This window comes from Centroberyx gerrardi, chromosome 7, assembly GCF_048128805.1.
Source record: "Centroberyx gerrardi isolate f3 chromosome 7, fCenGer3.hap1.cur.20231027, whole genome shotgun sequence".
In the NCBI taxonomy this organism is placed as follows: domain Eukaryota; kingdom Metazoa; phylum Chordata; class Actinopteri; order Beryciformes; family Berycidae; genus Centroberyx; species Centroberyx gerrardi.
In genome coordinates, this window is record NC_136003.1 from 15947070 (window position 1) to 15970100 (window position 23031).

General features: G+C 45.3%; 1 protein-coding gene across 1 annotated transcript in view; it reads right to left on the reverse strand.

Moving 5' to 3' along the window:
- The window catches only part of tnrc6c1 (trinucleotide repeat containing adaptor 6C1), a 45832-nt gene extending 26368 nt beyond the window's left edge, over positions 1-19464 (reverse strand). The window contains exons 1-4 of the mRNA XM_078284480.1: positions 19427-19464; positions 12723-12825; positions 12043-12064; positions 2187-2540 (exon numbers count right to left, since the gene is read on the reverse strand). Coding sequence (XP_078140606.1) covers positions 2187-2540; positions 12043-12064; positions 12723-12825; positions 19427-19461 — 514 coding nt within the window. The 5' untranslated portion in view covers positions 19462-19464. The remainder of the gene's footprint in view (positions 1-2186; positions 2541-12042; positions 12065-12722; positions 12826-19426) is intronic.
- Between the last annotated feature and the right edge of the window lie 3567 nt (positions 19465-23031).

Genomic DNA, 23031 nt, shown 5'->3' on the forward strand with positions numbered 1-23031 from the left:
TGGGGATCATTTTTATTGATTTGCCATCTTAACCCTCATCATGAACCTTGACCTTTAAAACACACAAGTAGTTAGCGTTGTTTGCCTTTGTAAAGCAGAGTAGTTTTGTGCGTATGGAGTGGGGGCAGGGGCACACACACGACTGCAGCTGCAGAGGCAGTGAATGTTTGTTACACACATGCACACATGCAAACATAAGCTAAACCTACGGAGGGATTGTGTGGTCTTGCGGCTCCACTTTACATGAGAGCCAGCATGTGACTGGGTAATGAAAGATGGGGTGAGGGGAGGTAGAGGCGGAGGATAAAGAGAGGAGGGAAAAGGGGGGAAATGAATGCAGGCAGTGTGCTTCTGCTGTTAGCTGCAAGTGAGAGCTGAAGGCAGTTGCGGGTGGGGGGGTGGGGGGGGGTGGGGGCAGCCTCAGCAGACAAGACTGCTGCTGGGGCGGGCGGCATTCCAGAGGCCCTCTGTTGGAGGCAGAGCCGAGCTTAGGCAGGGATCTGGTTGCAGGGAGAGAGCGAGGGAGGTGGGAGTACGTGTGGCACTCCGTATGTGTGTTAAATAACATCCTACATGACCATAGCCTGCTGCACGTGCCCCATATTCTACACTGCAGAAACCAATGGAGGGGGGCAGAGACAGACAGGTCTGTGAGGTTTATCAACAGAGTGATAAGAGGGTTGAGGAGAGGTGTGGAGGGGGGTAAAAGGGGATGAAAGGGGGGTGGGAGGGGGGGTCTTTTTTGGTGCATATGTTAGCTTACGTGTTGCCTTGGATCTTAAGTTAATGCATGGTGCGTCTGCATGTCATTCACTCTGGAGGGTCCCCCTGTCTGTCTGTCTTAATGTAATCATGCAGTTCAAAGAGACACAGAGAGCAAAGCAAAGCAGAGCGGAGCAGGCCTGCCAGAGAGGGGCGGAGAGAAGCAGCAGCTTTTACCGTAAGCCATGAGTCACTTCAGCCCACAGTACTGGACCTCTGCCATGCTCGCTCTCTCCCTCTTTCTCCCCTTCCCTCTCTCTATCCGTCTTTCTCTATCGATGCCAGGTCAGGCCCACTCCGGCGCCCAGCCAACTAGCTAGCTCCGTATCGCTCCTCCTCCCAGAACAGGAAATAGGACTGGACAGCAGAGCTCGATGAAGAGGAGGAGGAGAATGAGGAGGAGGAGGAGGAGGAGGAAAGAAGGACAGGATAGGATAAACATCTCATCGCCATGGAGATGGAGCTGCACTCAAACAGCATCAGAGGGGTTGGATGATGATGAGACAGACACTTCAGGAAAAATCTGTTTTCCTTCCCAGACAATGAAAACTACCAAGTGACCTAAACTGACTTTTCATCATCACAATCAAACTACACACAATATTTTATTATCAGAGATTAGCACCTTGCCTGAATCACTTGGAAATAAATCAGAACTTGGTTTAGTGTGCCATGCTGAGCCTCAGTAAAGTAGGCTAACTAGAAGGCTTAAGGAAAACACACACACACACACACACACACACACTGTAAGAGCCAGCTGTGTTTACTCTCCATCCTCCACCCCTCCATTCCTCCCACTCTGTTTCTAATCCCCAGCCAGGTAGAGGCAGAGTGAAAACAAACAACAGTCAGCAGCACCTGTGAGGCAAGAGCCTTCACACCGCTCTACAGGTACACTACACTGTTACACTCACAGTGGCAGACAGAGAGCTAAACTAAGCTTACACCAGGGAGATACAGAGAGACAGCCACTGTCTCATGAGAATGCCAACGCTAACAATATGGCACTACCAAAACGTGCAAGACGCAATCACTCTTGGCCACAATAGACGCAAGTCAAACAGCTGGGAACTGAGTAGAAAGCCCAAATTGTGCATTAAGCATCGCAACGTCCTGGGTTCGAATGCCGGGATTTGGTTAGGGTTCAATATGACTTATGGTGACAGTGGGCTGGGCATATTTTTCTTCACAACACCACATCACAGTGAAATGATAGTGGGCCTACAACTACATACAATTGTAGTTTTATCTTCTGTAAAATATATTGACATACTTTTCCACATTTTGTGCAATTACCCAAAACTTTGAAAGACCTGAAAATTAGCCATCTTCCACTCTTTCTAGACCTGTGTAGGAAGCCTGCACAGAGGAAGCGAATGACAGAGACTGACTCACTGACACACTCACAGAGTGTCGAGGCTGACCTGTATGCAGGCTGGCTGTGGAGGAAGAGGAGCAGGAGGGAGAGGAGTGTGTGGCTGCTGCTGCTGCGGGTTCAGTAGCGTTGGGACGTCCCGTGGTGGTGAGAGGCAGGGTCCCGGGGGGCAGAGGCTGGCCCCTCTTCAGCAGCTGCTTGTGCTCCTGCTGGCGGAAGCGTGGGGGCACCTCTCTGGGCGGGTAGCGCTGCTGGAGCTGAGGCTGGGGCGGCTGTGCTGTCTGTGGCTGGCCTCCGGGAGGGGCGCGCTTGCCATTGCCACTGCTGGGGGGTACAGACGGGATGGCACTGGGGTTGACGGGGGGAAGAGGAGGGGTGGGGCCGAGCTTGGCAGAGTCTGGCACTGTGGAAGGGGAAGGGGAAGGGGAGGGGGGTGGAGGGTGGCAGGTGAGAGGAGAACAGAAATGGGGGGGTGGGAGGGGATAGGGGCATTAGGCCAAAGCAGTGACGTTGAATGCACACAAAAAGACAATCAACAGTTACAGCTGAAGTGTTTGCTGAGAAGCTGCAGTGGCTGAGCATTTCTTCCATTTTTCTCCTTTTCAAAGTCACAGTCACTTTTGTATGAGGACCATGATTGTTAAATTCAGAGAGGCAAATGAGGTGATGCCTATAAATGCACCAGAGCCTAAAGTCTCTCTTGGCTGCCTGAAGCGTGATTCTAGGCAGTGGTCAGTCTAAACACTGGACTACTCTTTGGAGAACCAGAGAACTGTAATAATCTCTGGGTGGTACTGTTATAAACTCCTGCCATTTAAGATGGCCAAGACACACAACTCTCACAGTTAGAGAGCTGCCATGGTGCCTGGCCTCAGAGTACAAGTGCAGAGGAGGTCAAGTAGGAGATAATGGGTTTAGATCTGCCTGCTGCATTATTGGGGCCTATAGTCTCCATCAGGACAGCATTGTTAAGAGTCCCCAACCCCACCAACATAATCAATGCATGGTCTGTAGAGGGTTACGACCCCTGAAATTATCACCTCTCAATGCTCCACCAAAGTTAGTCTGTTAGCCATTAGCTGCTGCTATAGGTGCTGAAGCTAAGTACTCATGTCCCGCTGGCTTTGGTTACCCCTAGCAACAGACTGTGAGAGTTATTCTCTCTCTCTCTCTCTCTCTCGCTCTCTCTCTCTCTCTCTCACACACACACACACACACACACACACACACCTTGGCTCTGACCAGCCATTTCCCACGGTCTCTGCAGGGCTTAGGGTCTGTGTCCACTGAACATCTTTTTTCTAAGACTGCAGCTCAGCAGAGGCTTGGGAGAAGCACTAGTCATGGCTCCTATTGTTGCAGTACGAATACAGAAACCCCATTTGAAGCACAGGTTTGTTTTCAAACTAAAACATCTTAAGTACAATGTTTAATACCCAGCACACTTAAAAACAAGCTGCATTCAAATGTGGCTGTTTTGTAAACAACGCTAAATAGAAGCCAGAGCAGTAAAGAGTAAAGTCCCTGCTGGCTAACTTGGCAGGCTAATATATTCAGGTTGAATATGGAAGTGCTAGGGGTCACAGGTCACCACTAAGTCCAACAGGATGACCAGCTTGAGGTCACAGAGCCGCTGCTAGGTGAGATGCATTATGGGAGAAAGCACACTGGATAATCGCCTCGGTACATTGCATTACATAATAGACTTAGCATGTGGTAAACTAGAATGTAAACAGGACGTAAAACAAAAGTGTCTCTAACATACACATACAGGGAACTAGAACCACAGACCCAAACATCAGCTGATCGGACAGGATGTACATCGAGCCAAAATAGCATTTGAGGTCTTACTAGTAATAAAATATAGGGGAGGAAAGGACAGAAAAAAAACTGTAAAACCAGTGACCAAAAAAAAAAAAATAAAAATCTTTGTGTGACCTAAATGAGTTATAAAGAGCGGTGCTTCGGCATTGGCGGCCATCCCAAGCATGTGCAGTGAAGCGTTGAACAACTCGCACACATGCGTGCAGCCCAACACACACACACACACACACACAAACACAGAGTTATGTAATGCTGAGGCCCACACTGAGGGGAGTGGACAGGATGGTGTCGTGGAACATACAGTCACACGGCCACGCACACACTGACGGACATGTTCATGCACATAATATCACAACGAGTTCTTTCTGCTTCTCTTCCTTTTTCTGTGTCTGTGTGTGTGTCTATGTCTGTGTGTCTGTGTGTGTGTGGTGTGTGTGTGTGTGTGTGTGTGTGGGGGGGTCCTGTGTAATCCTGGCCCCCAGCAGTGCAGCCCCTCTATGGGCTGAAACCATTGACTGCACGGTCTGCTCCAGTTTCACCCAAGCCTGTCTGTGTCTATCTTTCTGCCTGCAGCACAGGAATCAGGGGGAAAGCTCTTGAGCTGGAGCTCGCCTCTCATCGGATTTCTCTACATCTGCTCCATTTCCTCTCCTTTCTTGCCCTTCATCCCTCCCCGCCTTCCTTTGCTCTCCTCTCCCTTTCTCCTTCATCCATCGCAGTCTCCCTATCATCCCCTGGTCATTATTACTGTATTAGGGGCGGCAGATGGACACAATAATTCCTGGCCAATTCTCCCTGCTGATTCCAAGAGGTGATTTCCTCTTAAAAAAAAAGAGGAGAGGATTTCGTGGCCGGGGCTCTATGTGTAATAATAGTTATGGAAGCGATCGTTATACAGTCGGGACTCTCTGTGTGTGACGTCGATTCTTCTGGAAGCTTGGGGGAAGGGGAAGCTGCCCGGCAGCTCTCTCAGCCAATCACAGGGGAGAGGGAGGGAGCGTGAAAGGGAGGGAGGGGGAGAAGGAGAGAGAGAGAGAGAGAGAGCGAGAGAGAGAGGAAGAGCCGAGGTACAGGAGGAAGGAGCGGGGAGGGTGAGTGATGAAGAGAATGGTGTGCGTGTGTGTGTGTGCATGTGTAAGACAGAGTCTCCACCCCCTTGCGCGCTCCACTGTGAGCACGAGTCTCGCTGCCTGAAACCAGCTTGGGCCAAAATCCTCTTACAATTAGAACACTATTTGCCTATAGTACGCTACACTGCCTTGAATTTTTCTTTTCAAGAGAATGACAATTATCCTGCAGTTTCAGCAACATCATTTTACACTGTGATTGACGCATTCAAGTAAAAGGTTCCCATAACAACAATGATGATGTTGAAATAAGCTTAAGTGTGATTGAGAGCCGTAATTTAGATCTGGCCTGGGAAGGGGGTAATTTTGCTGTTAATCATTGGAATTTGCTACAATCGCTGTTGCTTCTGTATCTATAGTGAAACCATGCACCAGCGTAACTGTAGTGAGGTGAGGATATGCGAGTATAAGAGAGACTGAGATGCCACTCAGCCTTTAATACAATCTTGATCTAACAAAACAAAAACAAGCAAACAAAAAAGCCCCAAGAAAATGCCTCTGGCACCAGCAAGGTGTGGTTTATTAAGCAGGAGTCTCACAACGCAGTGCTCTGAAGATAAAAGGTGCAATAGACAGAGGGAAAAGAGATCAGACTCACTCTCTATGACAGCCTATTTGCAAAAACACAGTCCTCAGCTGTGTGAGCGCACTGGAGAATTCCCAGTTCATCAAAGATGCACATCAAACCGTGGCCTTGGGGCTGTGTGTGCTTCACGCTGAGGAAGATATCCCATTTTCCACTTTAAAGGAGCTCTTAATTTTCTGATGGAAAAGATGATAGCATGCTGGCCTGACTGTTAAAGAACTGGGGGGGCGGTGGGGAGGTGTGTGTGTCTGGGGAGAGATCAGAGAGTTGAAGGTAGGTGGAAGAGGAGAGGGTGGAGAGCGTTGACAGCCAACAGCGCTCTCCCTCACTCTCCCTCTCAGGTGAAAGCTGAAAAACAGGCCACATGCCTTTGAAGCTGAAGGATCCTACTGTCTGCGAGTTCTACAAGTAGAGGTGCACAGATACCGACTGTTCAGGACCGATATGAGTACTTAGTACTTTATTAAGGAGACTGGCCGATACAAGTACCGATCCAAGTAATACTCAATTTGCAGTCATTCATGCTGCCTAGTGTTGGTCTACTGTAAAACAATTACAGCAACAAGTGCATCAATTGTGTTATGAATTGACCATTGACAATCCTCAAATAAAACAATAAATAGAAAATAGGCTACAATACATAGGCTAGAGCAGTGATTCTCAACCCTTTTCACATCAAGGACCCCAAATGTAGTCCACATTAGGGCCACGGGCCCCCATTTGATGAGATTTTGTCTCTCGGACTCAAATCTGAGAATATTTTTATTGTTAGATATGATTTTGTCCAGAATTCCAAGACTATCTGTATTGTAGATAGAGAGATAACAGTGAAACTATGATCAAAATAGTAATTCTTCTACATTCTCTAATTGTGCTAACTTCTTGTAAATGAAATAATGCTGAAGTTTAACAATTCATCAATTTGCTGGGGAGCCCCTGGAATCCCCTCAAGGACCAGTTGTGGTCCCTGGACCCCACATTGAGAACCCCTGGGCTAGAGGATATACTGTAGCTTTCTCTCAAAAACCTTCAGAATAGGTTAACAGATGAGGAACAGCACGGTATTAAAACAGGTATTTAGCCTGTACTATGACCATGAACTTCACAGATAGCAGCATTTCAGCATTTACATGTCAGGAGACATTTTCCTCCTACTGGAAAAGTTTAATATTGCGGCAAAGCGCATGTCATTAAAGTAACGATATCGGGACAGCTTCATTTGCCGATCAGAGTACAAGCACTTGGGAGATGGATCAGCACCGATCCCAATACTATCAGTGCACCGCTACCTACAGCGTTAATAATAGCACCATGCTGACTGTGCTTTCCATTCATCAAAGTGGGTCGTCTTGCTCTCGGGTGGAGTGCGCACATAGATACGCATACACACTTTCAGTTTGTGAGTGATTATAGGCTTTCCATAGCTGAGCCTTTAATCGGCCCAGTTAAGGCCTGAATGGAGCGTTTACAAACTACCTCAAGAACATCTCGCTGCTCTCAACAGGGCTGCTGTTGCTCAGCGTTTCGTGGGAAACACGCCTGACGGACAGGCCAGCTGGCTTCAGCCGCTGCTGCTCGATCCAATAATGGCCATGCTCAGTAGGGCTGTAGGACTGTCCGCATCCCTTAATAAGAACTGACAGTATAGTGACAAGTGCTGTATAAACCCTGTGATAGGATGAAGTACAGCTGAGAACTAAAACAAAACCTAATCTGGAGGATGCAGATCTAACTACCTGCACTGAATCACAACTCCAAAACAGAGATGCATCCTTTAAGGAATACACCGCTTTTGTTTTGCAAATAAGCGCCTTGATTTGCATACCATTGTGTGACAAGAACACTGCAGCCATTTTATTCATGTGCATCCAATATTTAGGAGTTCTCTATGATGCACGGCATCGCTTTAGCACACTGTATGTTGAGCGTATGGTACAGCTGGGTTTGCATCGTTGCCAAAGCAACATAGCGCACCAAATACCGATCACACAGGTGAAAATGCTACCTACATTAATAAGTTGATCTAAAAGCTTATTTGCAAGTATAATCCTTTATTTTGTCCTCCAATCAGGAAAACATTGGAAATTACTGTAGATCCTTATCAGATAGCTATCAAAGACGAGGTGGTGGAAAGAGGACTGTACCAAACAGGAGTGAGGAAAGGGGGCATGTCTTTGGGTTATCCACCCCACACCCCCCTCCTCTGGGCCCTCAGTGTGAGCAGTGGGCCTCAGAAGAGACAGAAGAGATTACAGGGCTTAATTAGGAGTGAATAAATATGACGCTGTAGTTAAGAGGGAAAACTCTCCCTGGCCGCATCACATTCAACACGCACAAAAAATGCTCTGTAAACGCACTTCATGTCTGACGGCACAGTGCAAAGGACACAAGGCTGTATAGGTCAAAACATTTATCAAATGGCAACTCAGTGTCTGAATGGTGTCGGACAATTACACACCTGAGTGGTATACTCTAAGTCGATACCAATCGCTCTCACCTCCCAACAATCGATCTTGTCTTTTCATAAGCATTTCTGGCCAAAGCTATTCTTAGCCTACAGGGGTGTAGCCATCAAAGGTGGCTGACAGAGTGGAGGTAAGCCTATATGTTTGCTGCTCTCAGAGGACAGGTGGAGGATACAGACAGACAGCTTCCCTGGACTCTCTCCCTGGCCTTTTGTGCCAACAGCTGCAGGCAGACCAGATTCCACTGTCTGTTATGATTTAGAGGAAATGATGTGTGAGAGAGAGAGAGAGCAAGAGAGAGAGAGAGAGAGAGAGAGAGTGTGGAGTGTCCGGTCTTGCTGACCCAGGCAGCACCCGCTAGGGCTGCAAAAATTATTGAAACCGCAATATTGGCTTGATACTGAAACTGCAAGAGGCTGCACTTTCTTTAGGGAAAGGTGTCACAGACAGCTTACTATACAAGACACCAGGTGATTAAAATCTTTTATTTTATTCCAACTAAGCAAATTCTAAGGGAGAACATCTCGTAATCTCTTCCTGACCTTTTTTTTTTTTTTTACAATAAAAAGGCTCATGACAGACTAACTCCCTAACTCCCTCACTTTTATGTGGCTCTAAAAGCTGGTTCTTTAGGTCAGATACTAGGTCTATTCAAAACAATGACATACGCCGTAGCCTGAAAAGAACTTCTGTCAAGTCCAAGTGCATCTGACAATAGTGTTAATGATAATTGAAATGGTGAAAGTGACTAATTGTGCAACAATGTGACATGTTTAATGAGGACAGGCTCATATGTACCATTTATAATTCTCCACAAGAGCAGAATCCAGCCGTTACCTCCCTCCCACTTCAAAATGTGGTTCATCATCATCATGTTCTTTGGGATAAGATATGTAGAAGAGGCGGTGACGGTGACAAGAGGCGCGTTGATATAAATTCCCTCCTGATCGCACCGCAATTTATGACTCTCCAACACAAAGCGCTGGGCGTAATTAAACCAATGCGAAACGGCAAATTAATCTGTTATGAAATTACAGCAGCGACACCAATTTAGAGTAACAACATTATCTTTTATGGCACTATGTAAATGCGCGCCTTGATGTGTATATATATGTTGCCCCCTCCCCACCACACCTTTGAGAGGGATAAAAATGCATAGCATGAACAGTATAACAATAGCTCATTAACCCTGAGACATTAACCCTTGCACAGCTTGTTGATGGCAGAAGTACTATATGCTGTGATACACCGTGCCTGTGACGGGGATGATGCTCATGATCTTTATGTTCATTTATGTTCTCTCTGGTCCTTTCTTCAGCTTCTACCTCAAGGCATCTATCCGTGCATCCATGGTTTCAGTGGTCATGTTCCATCTTTGGGCCGAGGTTGGAGTTGGGGTTGAGAAGGGTCAGTTAGTGGCACTAGGTGTTAACGTGTGTATAAGCTACAGCTTGGAGTGAACGATGGCATCATTATGCGCTAGTGGCCCTTACGTGCGTGTGTACATGGTAAGTTTAAATGTGTATGTGTATGCTTTTAGGTGTGCATATTTAAATTGTGTTTGCTCATGAACTTCAGAACACTCCCAGTGGGAGTTAGTGAGTCAGAGGGCTATAGTACCCATAAATAGTGTTCACCAATGTAGAACTATAGGAGCTGAATTATGTGTGTGTATATGCCATGTGTGCATACATACACACTTATATATATATACTGTATATGTATGCTGACTAATATATATGCACATGCGTGTGTTTGCGTGTCACGTCAGGGGACTGGCAGTGTGTGTGTGCACGTGTGTCACAGAAGTGGGCCAGTAGAAATATCCTTCAAAGGGCCCCTCAGCTGTGTTGGCAAACAGGAAACTGGAGCGCATTCTCACACTTTCACATGCCTCTCTCTGTTTCACTTACTCTCTCTTGTCCTTTTCCAGCTCTCTCACATCAACCAAAGGCACCATGTTCAAGTAGCCCAATCGGGACACTTTGCACACATGTACCCACCACAGTTCATTCTGCCTCTTCCCTTACAGCCCACCTCCTTCTGCTCCTTTTCCCTCTACTCCTTCCAGCCACAGGAGGTGGTGTAGTGTTACAATGGTACTCTGGGTCTTCCTGGAGCTCTCCTGCGTATGGATGACTGTTTACTTCAGCCTCCGCACTAGCCCTGTTCTCCTAATCAGCTCCCAGTCTACCCTGCATTAGCATCACAGACAATCTATGAGAGCATCTCATGGTTAAATACTAACAAGACTATTAGGGACATGGGCACAGTCCAGTATACAAGTGTGTACTTTAAAAACAATGAACAAGGTACAAAATGTCAAATGTGACGTGAGAGAGCAAAAATCAGAGTAAAATTAGGTTATACATGGAAAAAATAACACGCTAGAATGTGGAACGCTGTCGTTTTGAGGCGCAGCCGAGAAAATAATTGTGCATATCACGGCCTAGTTTGAAGATAGGGAGAAAAGGATATATAGGTCAATTTACGAATGGAGTGAAACAACACAAAGTGGATGAGAGAGACGGAGAGCATGCTAACGAAGCTAACCCAGATCACATTCATTAGTGCGGCAAGCTGTGAGGGGCTGAGGGTGACTCAGACTGGTGGAATAAAGGGGGTGGGGGCATCTAGGTGGCATTACGCTATCTCATTAACTCAGCCTTCAGGGAGAGAGGGGGAGGTTGAGGCGCTGACCCTTGACGATAGAGAGTTCACAGTTGCATGCACCCACAACAAGACAACGCAGAAGTCGACTTACTCCTTTTGACTGAGATAAACAAAATGAGCCACAAACCTGACACAGACACGCTTGCCTGAACACAGCATTGGGCACAAGAACGCAAAGACAATCACTTGTAATGACCTGTCCATCTTCTTGCTGCCATTAAAACTGCAGTAAGGCCGTGCTACCAAGGTCTACCAGAAGTTCTAATCAGATTTTCCCTCTGCCTATCCCTTCCAAGACGTAAGTCCTGCTCCCATCTGCCTCCTCATCTCGACAAGGCTGTCTTTTCAGGAGACCTGCTGCTGGCCTGACTGACTGTCCATCACTCTCTATCCACCTCTTTCTGGTCATTACGAGCTTTGGCACAGGGGCACAAAGAGAAGGGGGGGGGGTCTGCAGCTGCCAAAGACCAGGAGCTCAAAACCTGCCAGCTAAGCACACCCTTCTCTGCAGATGTCTCCTTTTATTGCACTTTTTTCATCTCCCTTCCTCATGCCTGTCACTTTTCTGTTGCGCAAAAACTCTCTTTCTGCCTCAGTTCACCTCTCAGGTTTTTTTTGTGGCTCTGTCACTCCCTTTTCTTCTCTCCTGAGATTCTTCTTCACCGCCCTAGCCTCCTAGGCTCGCCTGAGGAGCCCATGGGGAAGCCTGACGAGCAGCTGCACTGTCCCCATGCTCCTTATTAGTCTTCTACTGGCACCTGGCCTCCATTTTGGCTCAGGTAGTAGGGGCCACCTGGCCTGCCGCTGAATGTTTTCAGTCACCGTAATAAAAGCTAAGAATGCTTGATATGCAGCTAACACAGCAGTGAATAGCAGGCAAATTGTGGCTCACAGGCAAAAAAGAAATCCTGCACGAGCTTGGGCTTATTCAGTTATCCATCTAATTAGGAGGATATACAATTCAAAAACCCCACAAAATCAGTCTCCTTGATCAAGAAACTCATAGCAAGGTTCACTGCAGACAAATCTGGCTAAGTACAATTTTGCCTGTAAGGAGAAACCTCTATTTGTGTTGTGCATGTGCAGTATATTATAGCACAAAGCAAAGGACGATTTACCCTTGCAGGCAAAAACATACTTTATGAAGAAATTAACTTTGAGGCACCAAGCTATGTCTAGGGTGGTATGGAGTGCACATCTCTTAAAAAAAAAAAGTTGACTACAACTCACCTTTGGTTTTCTGTTCTGTGGCCTGAAAAAAGGAGGAAAAATACATTAACAACAGACTGAAGACTCGAAATGAATTATGCATTAAGCATATTTCCTGCATGTAAGTGAAAAATGTAAATGCTAAGCCATTGGAAGGCACGATGAACATCTGAGTCGTATTGGCTGGCGCGCAGGCTGCATGGCAGCTCTGGAGCAAGTAGCCAGGGCCACTGGAACAGAATGTTCAGGCCTGCTCTTGTTAGTCTATTGTAATGCTAAATGGTTCATGTTCATCGCTCGATGGGGTGAAAGGGTTCATGGGGCTTGTAGTTAGAGTGGGAGTAAAATAAGTGGCAAGGCCATATGTCAGAGTTTTCTCAGGCACACACATACTCATACTTTCGCCAACAAACACATGGAGGGTAAAGGAGACATGTAATACTGAAAGCAGTAGGTTAGCCTGTTAAGCCGACTGGATGGAAACAGATGACCAACTGACTGACAAAGTACAGAGGTGGTGTAGAGGTGGGGGGTTGGAGGGCAGAGATGGGCACTAGTGCTGCGTAAGCTGGGGCTGATCTCACCATGTTGCTTTCTATAAACCACTAAGCAGTGGCAATTAAAGCAACTTGCCAAGGTAAAAAGATGAGTGCGTGTCTCAGAGACAGAGGGCCAGCCGCAAGGCATTGCCACAAGCTCACCTTTTTCTGAGCAGCTTCCTTCTTTTTCTTCTCTTCTTGCTTTTTCTTTTTCTTTTCTTCCATCAAATGGTTCTCTTCTCGTATTCCTTGCTTCTTCTCACGGCTGAAATAAAAAAGAATAAGGAAGGCATATTTTTATTATCACAAAGACATGCAGAGGAGGAAGGAGCTGGGCTTCAGCAGGTGAACACCTGCAACAGTGATTTCTTTACATTCATTTAGCTGCAAGAAAATCAATGGTCCTGCTCTTAAAGAAAATCAATGCTGTCAATGCCAATGACAGACTTGCAAAGTTATGTTACCACTGTAACACACAAGATCACTTGACCAATACCGATTAGTCACCCAGACAGAGGAATAAGGGTTTGTTTTGCTTTTTTGCACTGAAACCTTAGGAGGCAGTTACTTACTTGACATACTGTAACACAAGATGTTTTATGTGTACATATGTGTGTGTGTATGTGTGTGTTTTAGTTCAGTGGGTCTTTGGGACTGGTTCTGGAAGCTATTAGGGAGGCCTTGCAGGTCTGGTGTAGCTGGGGCCAATGAGACGAGGCCCCCATTCACTAGTCTCCACACCCAATCAGGTCATACCCCACAGCTCCCAGCACAAACAGTGTGTGTGCAGACCACAGTAAAACAATACCTGTCAGTTTCAGGAACATGGATCTAAACTCTGTGCCCACCGTTCAGCCTGAATCCCATTTGTCTCTCATCGCCCTCAAAAAAAGAGAAGGCTTTACTGGTAAAATGTTCTTTCCTCTCTCTCCGGACCCCCCCTAGACAAAGTCTCTAAACTTGCCTCATTATGCCCAATCCAGAGAGGAGAAGTGTCTGCCACGGACACACACACACAAACACACACACACACACACACTAGTAAAAAACTACCTGACACTGCCCCATTGTTTCATATGCAAGTGAATCCAGTGGAGAGTTAGTCTATATTTAGCCTAGTCTTGGCATGTCTCTACACTTACAAAAAAAAAAAAAGCTAGCGGGCGCGTTTTTTAAGGACAGAGAGAAGAGAAACTAGCCTGGAAAAATACATAAATTGGAATTGGGTTGCTTAAACCTTAAATGTGAAACTGCACATAAAACCATCAGCTATTCCACCAGCCAAGCCTACGCTGCTGCAGGCGACAGTGGTGTGTGCCATTGCCTGGCAACAAGCACTCCCCGAGGCCCTGGTGAGCAGCCAGGTGGAGATAGACAGTGCCCCGAAGCACTGCACTGAAATCGGTTTGGTTGCAGAGGTTCAATAGGCCTAATGGAGTGCTTGGACAGAGGAGAGAAAAGCTGAACTCAGACAAGCATCGTACATTAAAGTGCCAATTAGAGCTTCCAATTAAGCATTAGAGTCGGGGCACTCTGTCCAACTGGGGGCATGTCCTGAGAGCATGGGATCTAGGACCGACTGGCTAGACTCTGCCTAAGTAGATGAAGCACTGCTGTCTCATATGCATATGTCTCTCTCTCTCTCTCTCCCCCTACTGAACACAAGGGCTGCCACAGAAAATAGCAAGGCAGTGGTAACGCATGTGTTGTCTTCAGGTGTAGTTACTGAGGCGTGGAGAAAGCAACACTGAACTGGAAACAAACAACTGACAACAAAATAATCAATCATGCTCAGATCATTCTAATACCAAAACAGCTAGCTAGTGCAACAGCTAAGGCTGGGTATTGCTTGATATTTTTTGGCACCGGGACTGATAGCAGCACCTTGAATTTAAATTTTTTTTTTTTTTTTTTTTTTTTTTTTTTAAAATGGTACTTTTTTTGATACCAATGTCGAACCAAATGTGATACTGTTAGGTTTTCCATCTAAAAAAAAAATATAATTTTAGTGTGAAATTTTTATTTGCTTACTTTTCACTGGAACAGTATACAATAAGCCCTCATGAACATATTTGTTCAAAATGCAATTTTACTATAAAAGAAAATAACACTTTGGTTTAATCAAATCTTTTTAATCAGATTCGATATAAACAATACTTTAAATTTACAACTATTTCAAGAATATCAAGCGTTAGTAAATTGTCTATGCATTTATGTAAAAAGCAATTTCTGGTGCTGTTATTTTCTTACAATCAAACACAGTACAGCTCACTCACCTCAAGTTAACATTGTGCACTATCTAGTGCTTCATTAGAGTTCAACAGTTGCCAGACAAATTTTCTTGTCACAAGTATTGCACCACGCACTGTCACCATCAGTTTTAAAAAAAAATATATAGCCAGACCTTGGAACATTTCTGTGACATTGTGTACTTACTGCGCTACCAGAGGCATTCAAAATTCACAGCCTATGATCACAGATTAGATCCAGTTTAAATTATTAGACAGAAGGCAGAGCCTATGCTGCCGCAGTGAAAAACTTTTCATGCGCTACCAGTGGCAATAGATCAATAAGCACCTCAGTCATGATGAAGCACCACCTAACATGTAATTACTAGGTTTGGAAAAAACCTATGATTTATTTACACATGGAAAGGCCAGCTATACCATTGCAGCCATAAGAACAATCTGTTAAACACCGTGGCATAGCCTATATGAATTTTCCTATTTATGCTTGCTGTGCACTTTTATATGAAGTGCTGTTGTTAGTAGAAAGTCTGGGTAAAATGTACTATAATTTCAGTCGATGATTGGATCGGTGGTCAGCCGATCACGCTTTTTTAATTTTACTTCCTCATTAAGATGCCCACAAAATGCCATGTGTCATTATCGAGTATGACGCATGACCCTGTGCACAACCATGAGGACGCAGATTGCGTGGGTAAAGGATGTCAGCACAGCATCACGTTACATATCGCCACTTGCTGCATGGCTAAAACCCGGTCAACACAACAAGATGAGTGATGCCAGCCAACAAGAGGACATGACGGTGACCTTTGCTCCTGTGTGTGGACCTACTTCACTTGCTTGGAGACAGTTTGGTTTTGAACATATTGATACTAAACAAGAGAAGGTGCTCTTCAAATCGCACCCTAAGTCAATTGCAGTGAAAGAAAGTTAAACTTTGATGACTCACAGCTTTGTGAGTCATCACAAAGCTGTGACCCAGAAAAATGTTTTTGAAAAGTTAATTGAATAAATTTAGCTTAATATTTAATCCAGCCGTTACCTTATTGCTGTTTCTTTTCAATATTTTGATGATTTGTAGATGTAGTCCAATCTCCCACGTTCTACGTCAATTCTAGTACCTTCCAGATCAATGCTGTGTGATTCATAAATTACAAATAAATTCTGCAGTAGACATGTTCCAAAAACTGACGGCAATGATGCCCCCCTCAGTAATTTATGGGAGTAATGAAGTCATAGATATATGCCATCCAGATTATTGATTAAAATGACTAACGTACAACATACTAAATTACATTACCAACTTTGTCCTGCAATACGAATCCTGTCCAGACAGGGCTTTAAGTGGGATTTATTATTTATTACTTTTAAGTTGACTCTGTAAATAGTCTTTGATTTATTATTAAATTTTACTTATTTTTTGGTTCTTGTTGACATACAAGTCAACAAGATGTCAATAAAATGTCAGAATATTTTTGAACTTAAAAGTCTGCTGCTTTCATTTGTCAAAGACAAATAGTAAGCCTCACTTTGAAAGCTGGAAAATTCAATATTCTCCATTACATTTTTTAAATGTTAACAAATGTTGTCAAAATGCCTGAAAATATCAGCATATTACTTTTAGCCCACTCCTACACTGGGCCTCCTCACGTATGATCTTGGGTTACCACAGACCAGTTAGGATCAGGGAGCTGAGCACCTGTCTTCAATGTGTGGAAGAGGGAAAAACTGTTAGCCTAAGCCAATGCTGCAGCACTCTAAGCCAGTTGGTTCCAAAGAGCAGCACTGGAAAGGACAGCTAAGCTATAAATAGAGTGTCTTTGTAATTGGACTATAGTCCAGGTTGTGGGCCTGAGATTAGGCGGTTGGAATTTGCTTCAAAACGAAGACACACCACCATACTCATACCCACCGATTCACATCATAAATATTTATTTTTTGACGCCAAGAGGTTGGGTATGAAGCCTGCTGGTGCAGCTGCCTTGCTAAAAATAGCCGGTGCTGCTCCTTTCAAAGGCATCAGTGGGGCTTGTGTCATGTAGGATCAGAGGATAAGAGAGATGCTCCAGTTAATGTGAGCTGCTGTCGGCCTCCGACCCGGTTGGGGAGAGTGAGTACAGAGCAAAGCGTCAAAATGATTTCAGTTTAAGAAACATTTGGTCCCTGAGCAGGGCAGAGAGAGCCTCTCTCGGCGAGGGCAGCCTTTTCATTTTCAAACATCTGCATGGCTTGGGCAGATGTGGATCCCTTGGACTCAGGTTAGAGTGCTGACTGGTGGCGACAGATACAGGGGGAGGCAAACATAGGCGCTCCTGCCCACTCTGATGCTGCAGTACCTCTCGTAATATGATGGAGATAAGTGGATGGGCTTTAGAGCACTGCCATACTAATTTAGGATAAAATTTAATCAAACCACGATTGAAATACACTGTCCCCCCCCCCCCCCCAATACACTAATGAGGATGTTTTGAAAATAAAGCCCATTTCTAGAAGCCCTTTAATCAAAAGTGGATAACATTTTCTACAGCAATTATTGCATATTAATTTCCATTTTATAAATAAATATATAGACCTGAACAGGCTACATCAATGTTGAGTTCTGATCGACTTCCATTCGCAGTAGCAGGCTAAGCTACGACAGGAGCAGCAGTTTGGAGCAGGGAAGCACAGCTCGCGTCAACATGAAGGACGTAGGTCAATGAGCTCAGCACTGTTGTGGAATTACACCCTCCTGTCAAAACAACAGGATTAGAGCTTGGTGTCCCTTTTAAAACCAGACACTCGCTCTGCTGACAAAGGAAGTCAAAGAAAAAAAATAATAATGCAATCGGAATGGGAAGACACCGGGGAGAGACCAAGGACAACGCGATGAAAGCAGGTGTAAAATAGCATGGCAGAAATGGAGCGGAGATGGAGGAGAAGGAGAGCCAACGAGTGCAAGGTGACTTGTCACAGCCATCCATTCTGCCGTGGACGTGTACATGCCTTGCTGCCCCACATTGGAAGGGAGGGAGATGAGGGGACTCATGCACAGCGATTGATGAGGCTAGGGGGATGGTTTGTGTGTTTGTGTGTGAGAGGGGGGGGAAGGGGCGCTAGACGGCAGTCACTGGGCACAGAGCCAGGAATGCCAGCGCTGCAAGACAAACAAGAGCACGGTGAGCCTTTGGGAGAACGCTCGCTAGCAAACGCAGCATCAGCCACCGCGGCCACGGCAGAATGTGCAGCCCCCTCTACTCTTCTGCGCAATCGGACGCTAGGACGGCACAGCTTCCTAAACCTCCTAAACATCTGACATGCCACAGGGTCCAGCAGGTATTCAAACACGCAGCCTCTAAAAGAAAAGACAAAACACCACACACACACACACACCTAAAAGACCAAAACAGTGACATGACTTCATAATTTGTGTGAAGGTTTAAAAATTGCTGGGTAAGCACTGACAAAGTCCTTGTGCTCTGCAAAGAGGATTTCACTCTCTAAAGTACTTGAAGCTATTCACATTGTTGTCATGTTAATGCTTTCTGACCTGGGCTAATGACAAGGAAAAGAGAGATTTCATATGCTGCACTCCTGGCACTCTGAACAGGCCTTAAAATAACTTGTATGGACACACTCCAAAAGCAATGCCTCCAGTCCCAATGTCTGTCGTCTGCTCTGCCAGTAATGGGAACACTTTCACGAGCCTGGTCGACAATTCATTGGTCCAATAGATCAAAGAACGTCCCTAACAAATGTCTTATTAGACTCCAATCATGTAGCACTCTCACGGTTTCCACATCTGTCTTCATAAAACAAAACATCGAGCAGTTGCGTGGAGTAATAGCCTGTACGTAAGAGAAAGATCACATAACTCTGAGCTAAATTAAGACTGATCGTGTTCAGCAGATTTTTATTACTGGAAAGGACGATTAGGAAAGTTTTCACAGTAGCATTTATATAAAAATACTGCCATAAGTCTGACACTCCATTATTGAGAATAAGATTTTGTTCAATACTAAAAATGATGGGCCTACTGCTAATAGCCTTGGTTATAGAAGTAGACTGTAGAAGATCTGGCAACTACCTGTCCAGCATTCAGAATCTCAACACAGGACAAATGCAGCTAGCATTCCTGCTAACTAGCATTCTCAAGGCAACTTAAAGATGAAAACTAATTTCTCTAACAGCCATAAACTTTATTTCACATAACGCTAACTCGGCATTTCCACTGTGGACTCCAGCTAAGCATCTGATCACTGACACCAAACAACTCGCCAAACCAAATGACACAATCTGGCACAAAGCCCCACAGCCTTGCAGTCCAGCACTGTGCAAAAAGCCGTCAAGAGTCTAAACTGAATGCGAGGCTATGACCTAAGCCGTATAGTAATCAGAGCATTTAGTGGCCTCTTTTTGTTATCAAGCCCCCTTTGGCGCCTCTCTGTGAATACACTGCCCCTTTCACAGGCTTGGGTGCTGACAGGGGCCCCTGACCCAGTGAGGAGAGAGAGACCCCCCCTCCCTGCTGCTGCTGCTGCTGCCGCTGCCGCCACCACCACCACCACCACCACCTCTTCATCCACTGCCAGGCCCAAACCCAAATTAGGGACTCTTAACATATTAGAAAAATCAGCGGACCTCAAGGCTTGCATCAGCCTGTCCTCTTCATGCATCAGGGTGCTGGCATCCTCAAGCATATCTGCATGCCACTCCTGAAGAGTGTGTGCCACTGTAGGATGTCAAGTGGCAGCAGGGGCAGAGTGATGACAGTTGTCTTTGGTGAAGGGAATACAGGAAGAGATCATTCATGGCTCATGCATCATCCCATGGTTTACACAACACCCTGATGCCCCAGCAGCAGGCAAACCCCTACACTAGCTAGTCACATTTCCTATGGATATAGTTTATAATAGGTCTATGTTAGGCGGTCAGTCTATAATTAACAGCCATTCCAACGTTAGGTGTAAGCAGGGAAACGTTGGCTCCAAAAAGGATAGAGCAGTCTCTAATCTCAGCATTATTAAAACATTCTGTATTTCCTGCGTACAAAGCTAGCTACTTCCAAACATTTTTGACAATATGAAGGCCATTAGCTACCAAACTGTTCAGTAAGTGCTGAAGCGCTGAGCATTCATTCAGCGGCGAAAACATAAATATCTATATGAAAGGTCACCAACTTATAAAAAATGCAGCTGGGATTGCAATCATGTCGGCAAGCTCAACTAACTGGACATAAGTACAGAAGGTAAACTCGGCTTGCTAATGCGTTTAGTGCCAGTCAGGTGATGCAGGCTAGCTCGCTAACGTTAGATCCAAGCTTTCACTGCAGTTTGGGGTATCTGCAAATGAACAGCAACACAATCCATGTCAACTCTCATCAATGCCAATGCAATAACAACCGCTCAACCAATGACCGCCTAATAAACAAATAAGATAACTCAACAAGCAATAGCATAGGGTGCATTTGAATAATTGGAACCGTGCAGCCACTAAGCTAGGTAGCTAACTATTCCAAATTACCATCGACTGTCAAGAAAATGTGCAGTAAATTATCCGCGCGAACAGACCCATATGCTTAACATAAAAAACACCAAGCATTTCCAATCTGCCACCGACAGTGGCAATAAAACGCACTGGCAGCGAGAGAACACTGACAAAACACTGTCAAAGTGGGTTGAACAACTGAAAATATTTTCAGTACCAGACTCTCGATATACGTATAAAAAGCCCAACTGCGATATTATCCTTGTAAATTCGGAATATTTTCGTCAGTGGAAAGCAAACGGGTCCAACATTATCGCGCTATGCACCATAGGGATTAGTAATTCCTACCATGAAGTGTTCAGTGGATTCTCGTTGACGGTGGTGCCACTGCAGCCATTTTGTAGTAACTGACCGGAGCAGCAGCACTAGACGCTTGAATCGGTGGTAACGGGGGCGGAGCTTCGTCGAGCCACGTGACCTTCAATAACAAACAAACTGGTCCCACTTCCCAACACTCCGCCCCGCCGTTTCCATGACAACAGCAGTCCCTCCATCTCTCCCTTCTCTCCCTTCTCTCCCCTCTGCCTCAGAAACTGCCAGTGCTCTTACACGCTAAATCAGGAGCTGCGCAGACTTCTGCCTTCCCTATGGCTTCCACACTTTTCATAGGGAAAGAAGAAGAAAGCAAACAAGTGCAAGTCGACAATTTGCGAGCGAAATGTGAATCATCCAATGGGGATCAATAAAGTATCACATTCATTGTTTCTGCAGTATGGAACCCGTACAGCATTTTCACCAACAGAGGGCACACTTTCTACAAAACATTAAGCTCAGACCACAAAATGACAATCTTGGTGTTTTACTCTTCCACCTCCTGACAGACCTCATTGGGCTACTGTTACATTATGTTATATTTATACACTTGCGTCATCTTGCAGGTCGATATGTGCATATAAAATAAAATCCCCCCAAAAACCTACAAGCTTTCAGTGTTTCTTGGCAGGGTGTAAAAGCCTCTATTTATACTATTTAGACCATTCATTCTCTCTACCCACTTATTCCTTTTAGGGTCATGGATGGCTCATACTCATCATATTGGAGGTGGATTACACTGACTGGTCGATATCCAATTTTTTATAAAAGGCCAATATCGTCCTGATATATGGACAAACTGATATACCCCTCCACACTAATTCAAAATGGGCCGGTAACTGGAATTCACAAGTTTCTGCTGTGTTTCAGGTAGACAGTGGGCTTATTCACATGTACAAAACATGAGCTGATGCATGGGAAACTGGCTATAACAGATGAGCTTTGAGCCACTACAATTAGATAACTCTAGCTGCGCAATCAGTCAAAGAAAAACAACACAACAATTACTCCCACAAGTCAATATTGTAGTCACTTTGGAATGAGAAACCCCCTGCGCACTTGGCTTGGTGAAAACCTTATCTCCGCTGGCAAAATGAGGAGACACAAATACGACTGGAGTGCCTGTCGGGCCAATATGTCACCGCTCAGTGAGCCAGATCTGGGGCTGAATAAATACCCTTGTCTGTGTCTCATTAGCTGCCACTGATGTCCAGCCTAAACGAGACTCCAGTAGCATCTGATAGCGAGACGAATGCATCGGGCGACATCAAATGAACGCACACAAGAAACTATGAATCTGATTACAAAGCAGGGGGATCGCTGCCGTGTGCTCGCAATTAAAGGACCATCTGTACTTGGTGTGACACACATATGGATTATGGTGTCACCCACATCTGGATTATTGTACAGATATGCATTACGGTGACGGTGGCAAAACACAATTATTCAGTCTACGTGATGATGGAGTGCAAGGGGAGAAGTGTGTGGAGAGGAGGAGGGGAGACACTAATCAGGGACCGTGGCGATGAATCTTCTGTGTCACGGCTGTAGATATAAATAATCTCTTGCCTAGATCATTTTGAAACCGTGTGTGTGTGTGTGTGTGTGTTTGAGTATGCGTGATATTTCCACTATGTACCTTTGACCACATTCTAGCAGAGTGCTTCTTCACCAGCAACTGGAACAAGTCATATAGGCTGTAGATGCCAGCTACTGTTTTTTTTATAAGGGTTATTCTCATCAGCCATTAGTGATGGTTATAGGAGGATCTCTCTAACAACTTATTGGCCACCCTGCAGCTCATTTACATTTCAGCTGAGGCTCTTATCCAGAATGACTTACAATGAATGATCAGGAAGGGGTTCAGAGCCTTCATCCAGGATACTTTGGGAGATATGGCTGTTGACCTGTGACCTTTTTGGTCACAGGACGGGTCTGTGTGGTGCAGTGACATCTATCCTCTGCTTCATGTAACATGTGCTCCATGTAGCTGTATGTAACAGCTCCCATCCACAGCCATTTTGTGGCCCTCTTACAGAGCAAGCAGGTTTAATAAGTCAAATGTGAGAGAGAAAGCCTATTATTTGGAGCTACACAGTGTAGATGACATGCTGGTTTCTATATCTGTGATTATTATCCTTGTGCCTCTCATTTTATGTGTCTATAAATATGATTGAAATTCATGTGTGTGTGTGTGTGTGTGTGTGTGTGTGTGTGTGCGTGTGTCAGAGACAGAGGTGCAGTAGTGGGTCAGATATCACCCAAGGTAGGCAGTTGGGATCCAGACTGAAGAATATGAGCCTGCTGTCTCCAGTGTGGACGTTAGTATTGATCACACAGCCAGTCAATGTGCGTCTGAGGAATTAAATTATGACCCTGGTCGGCTG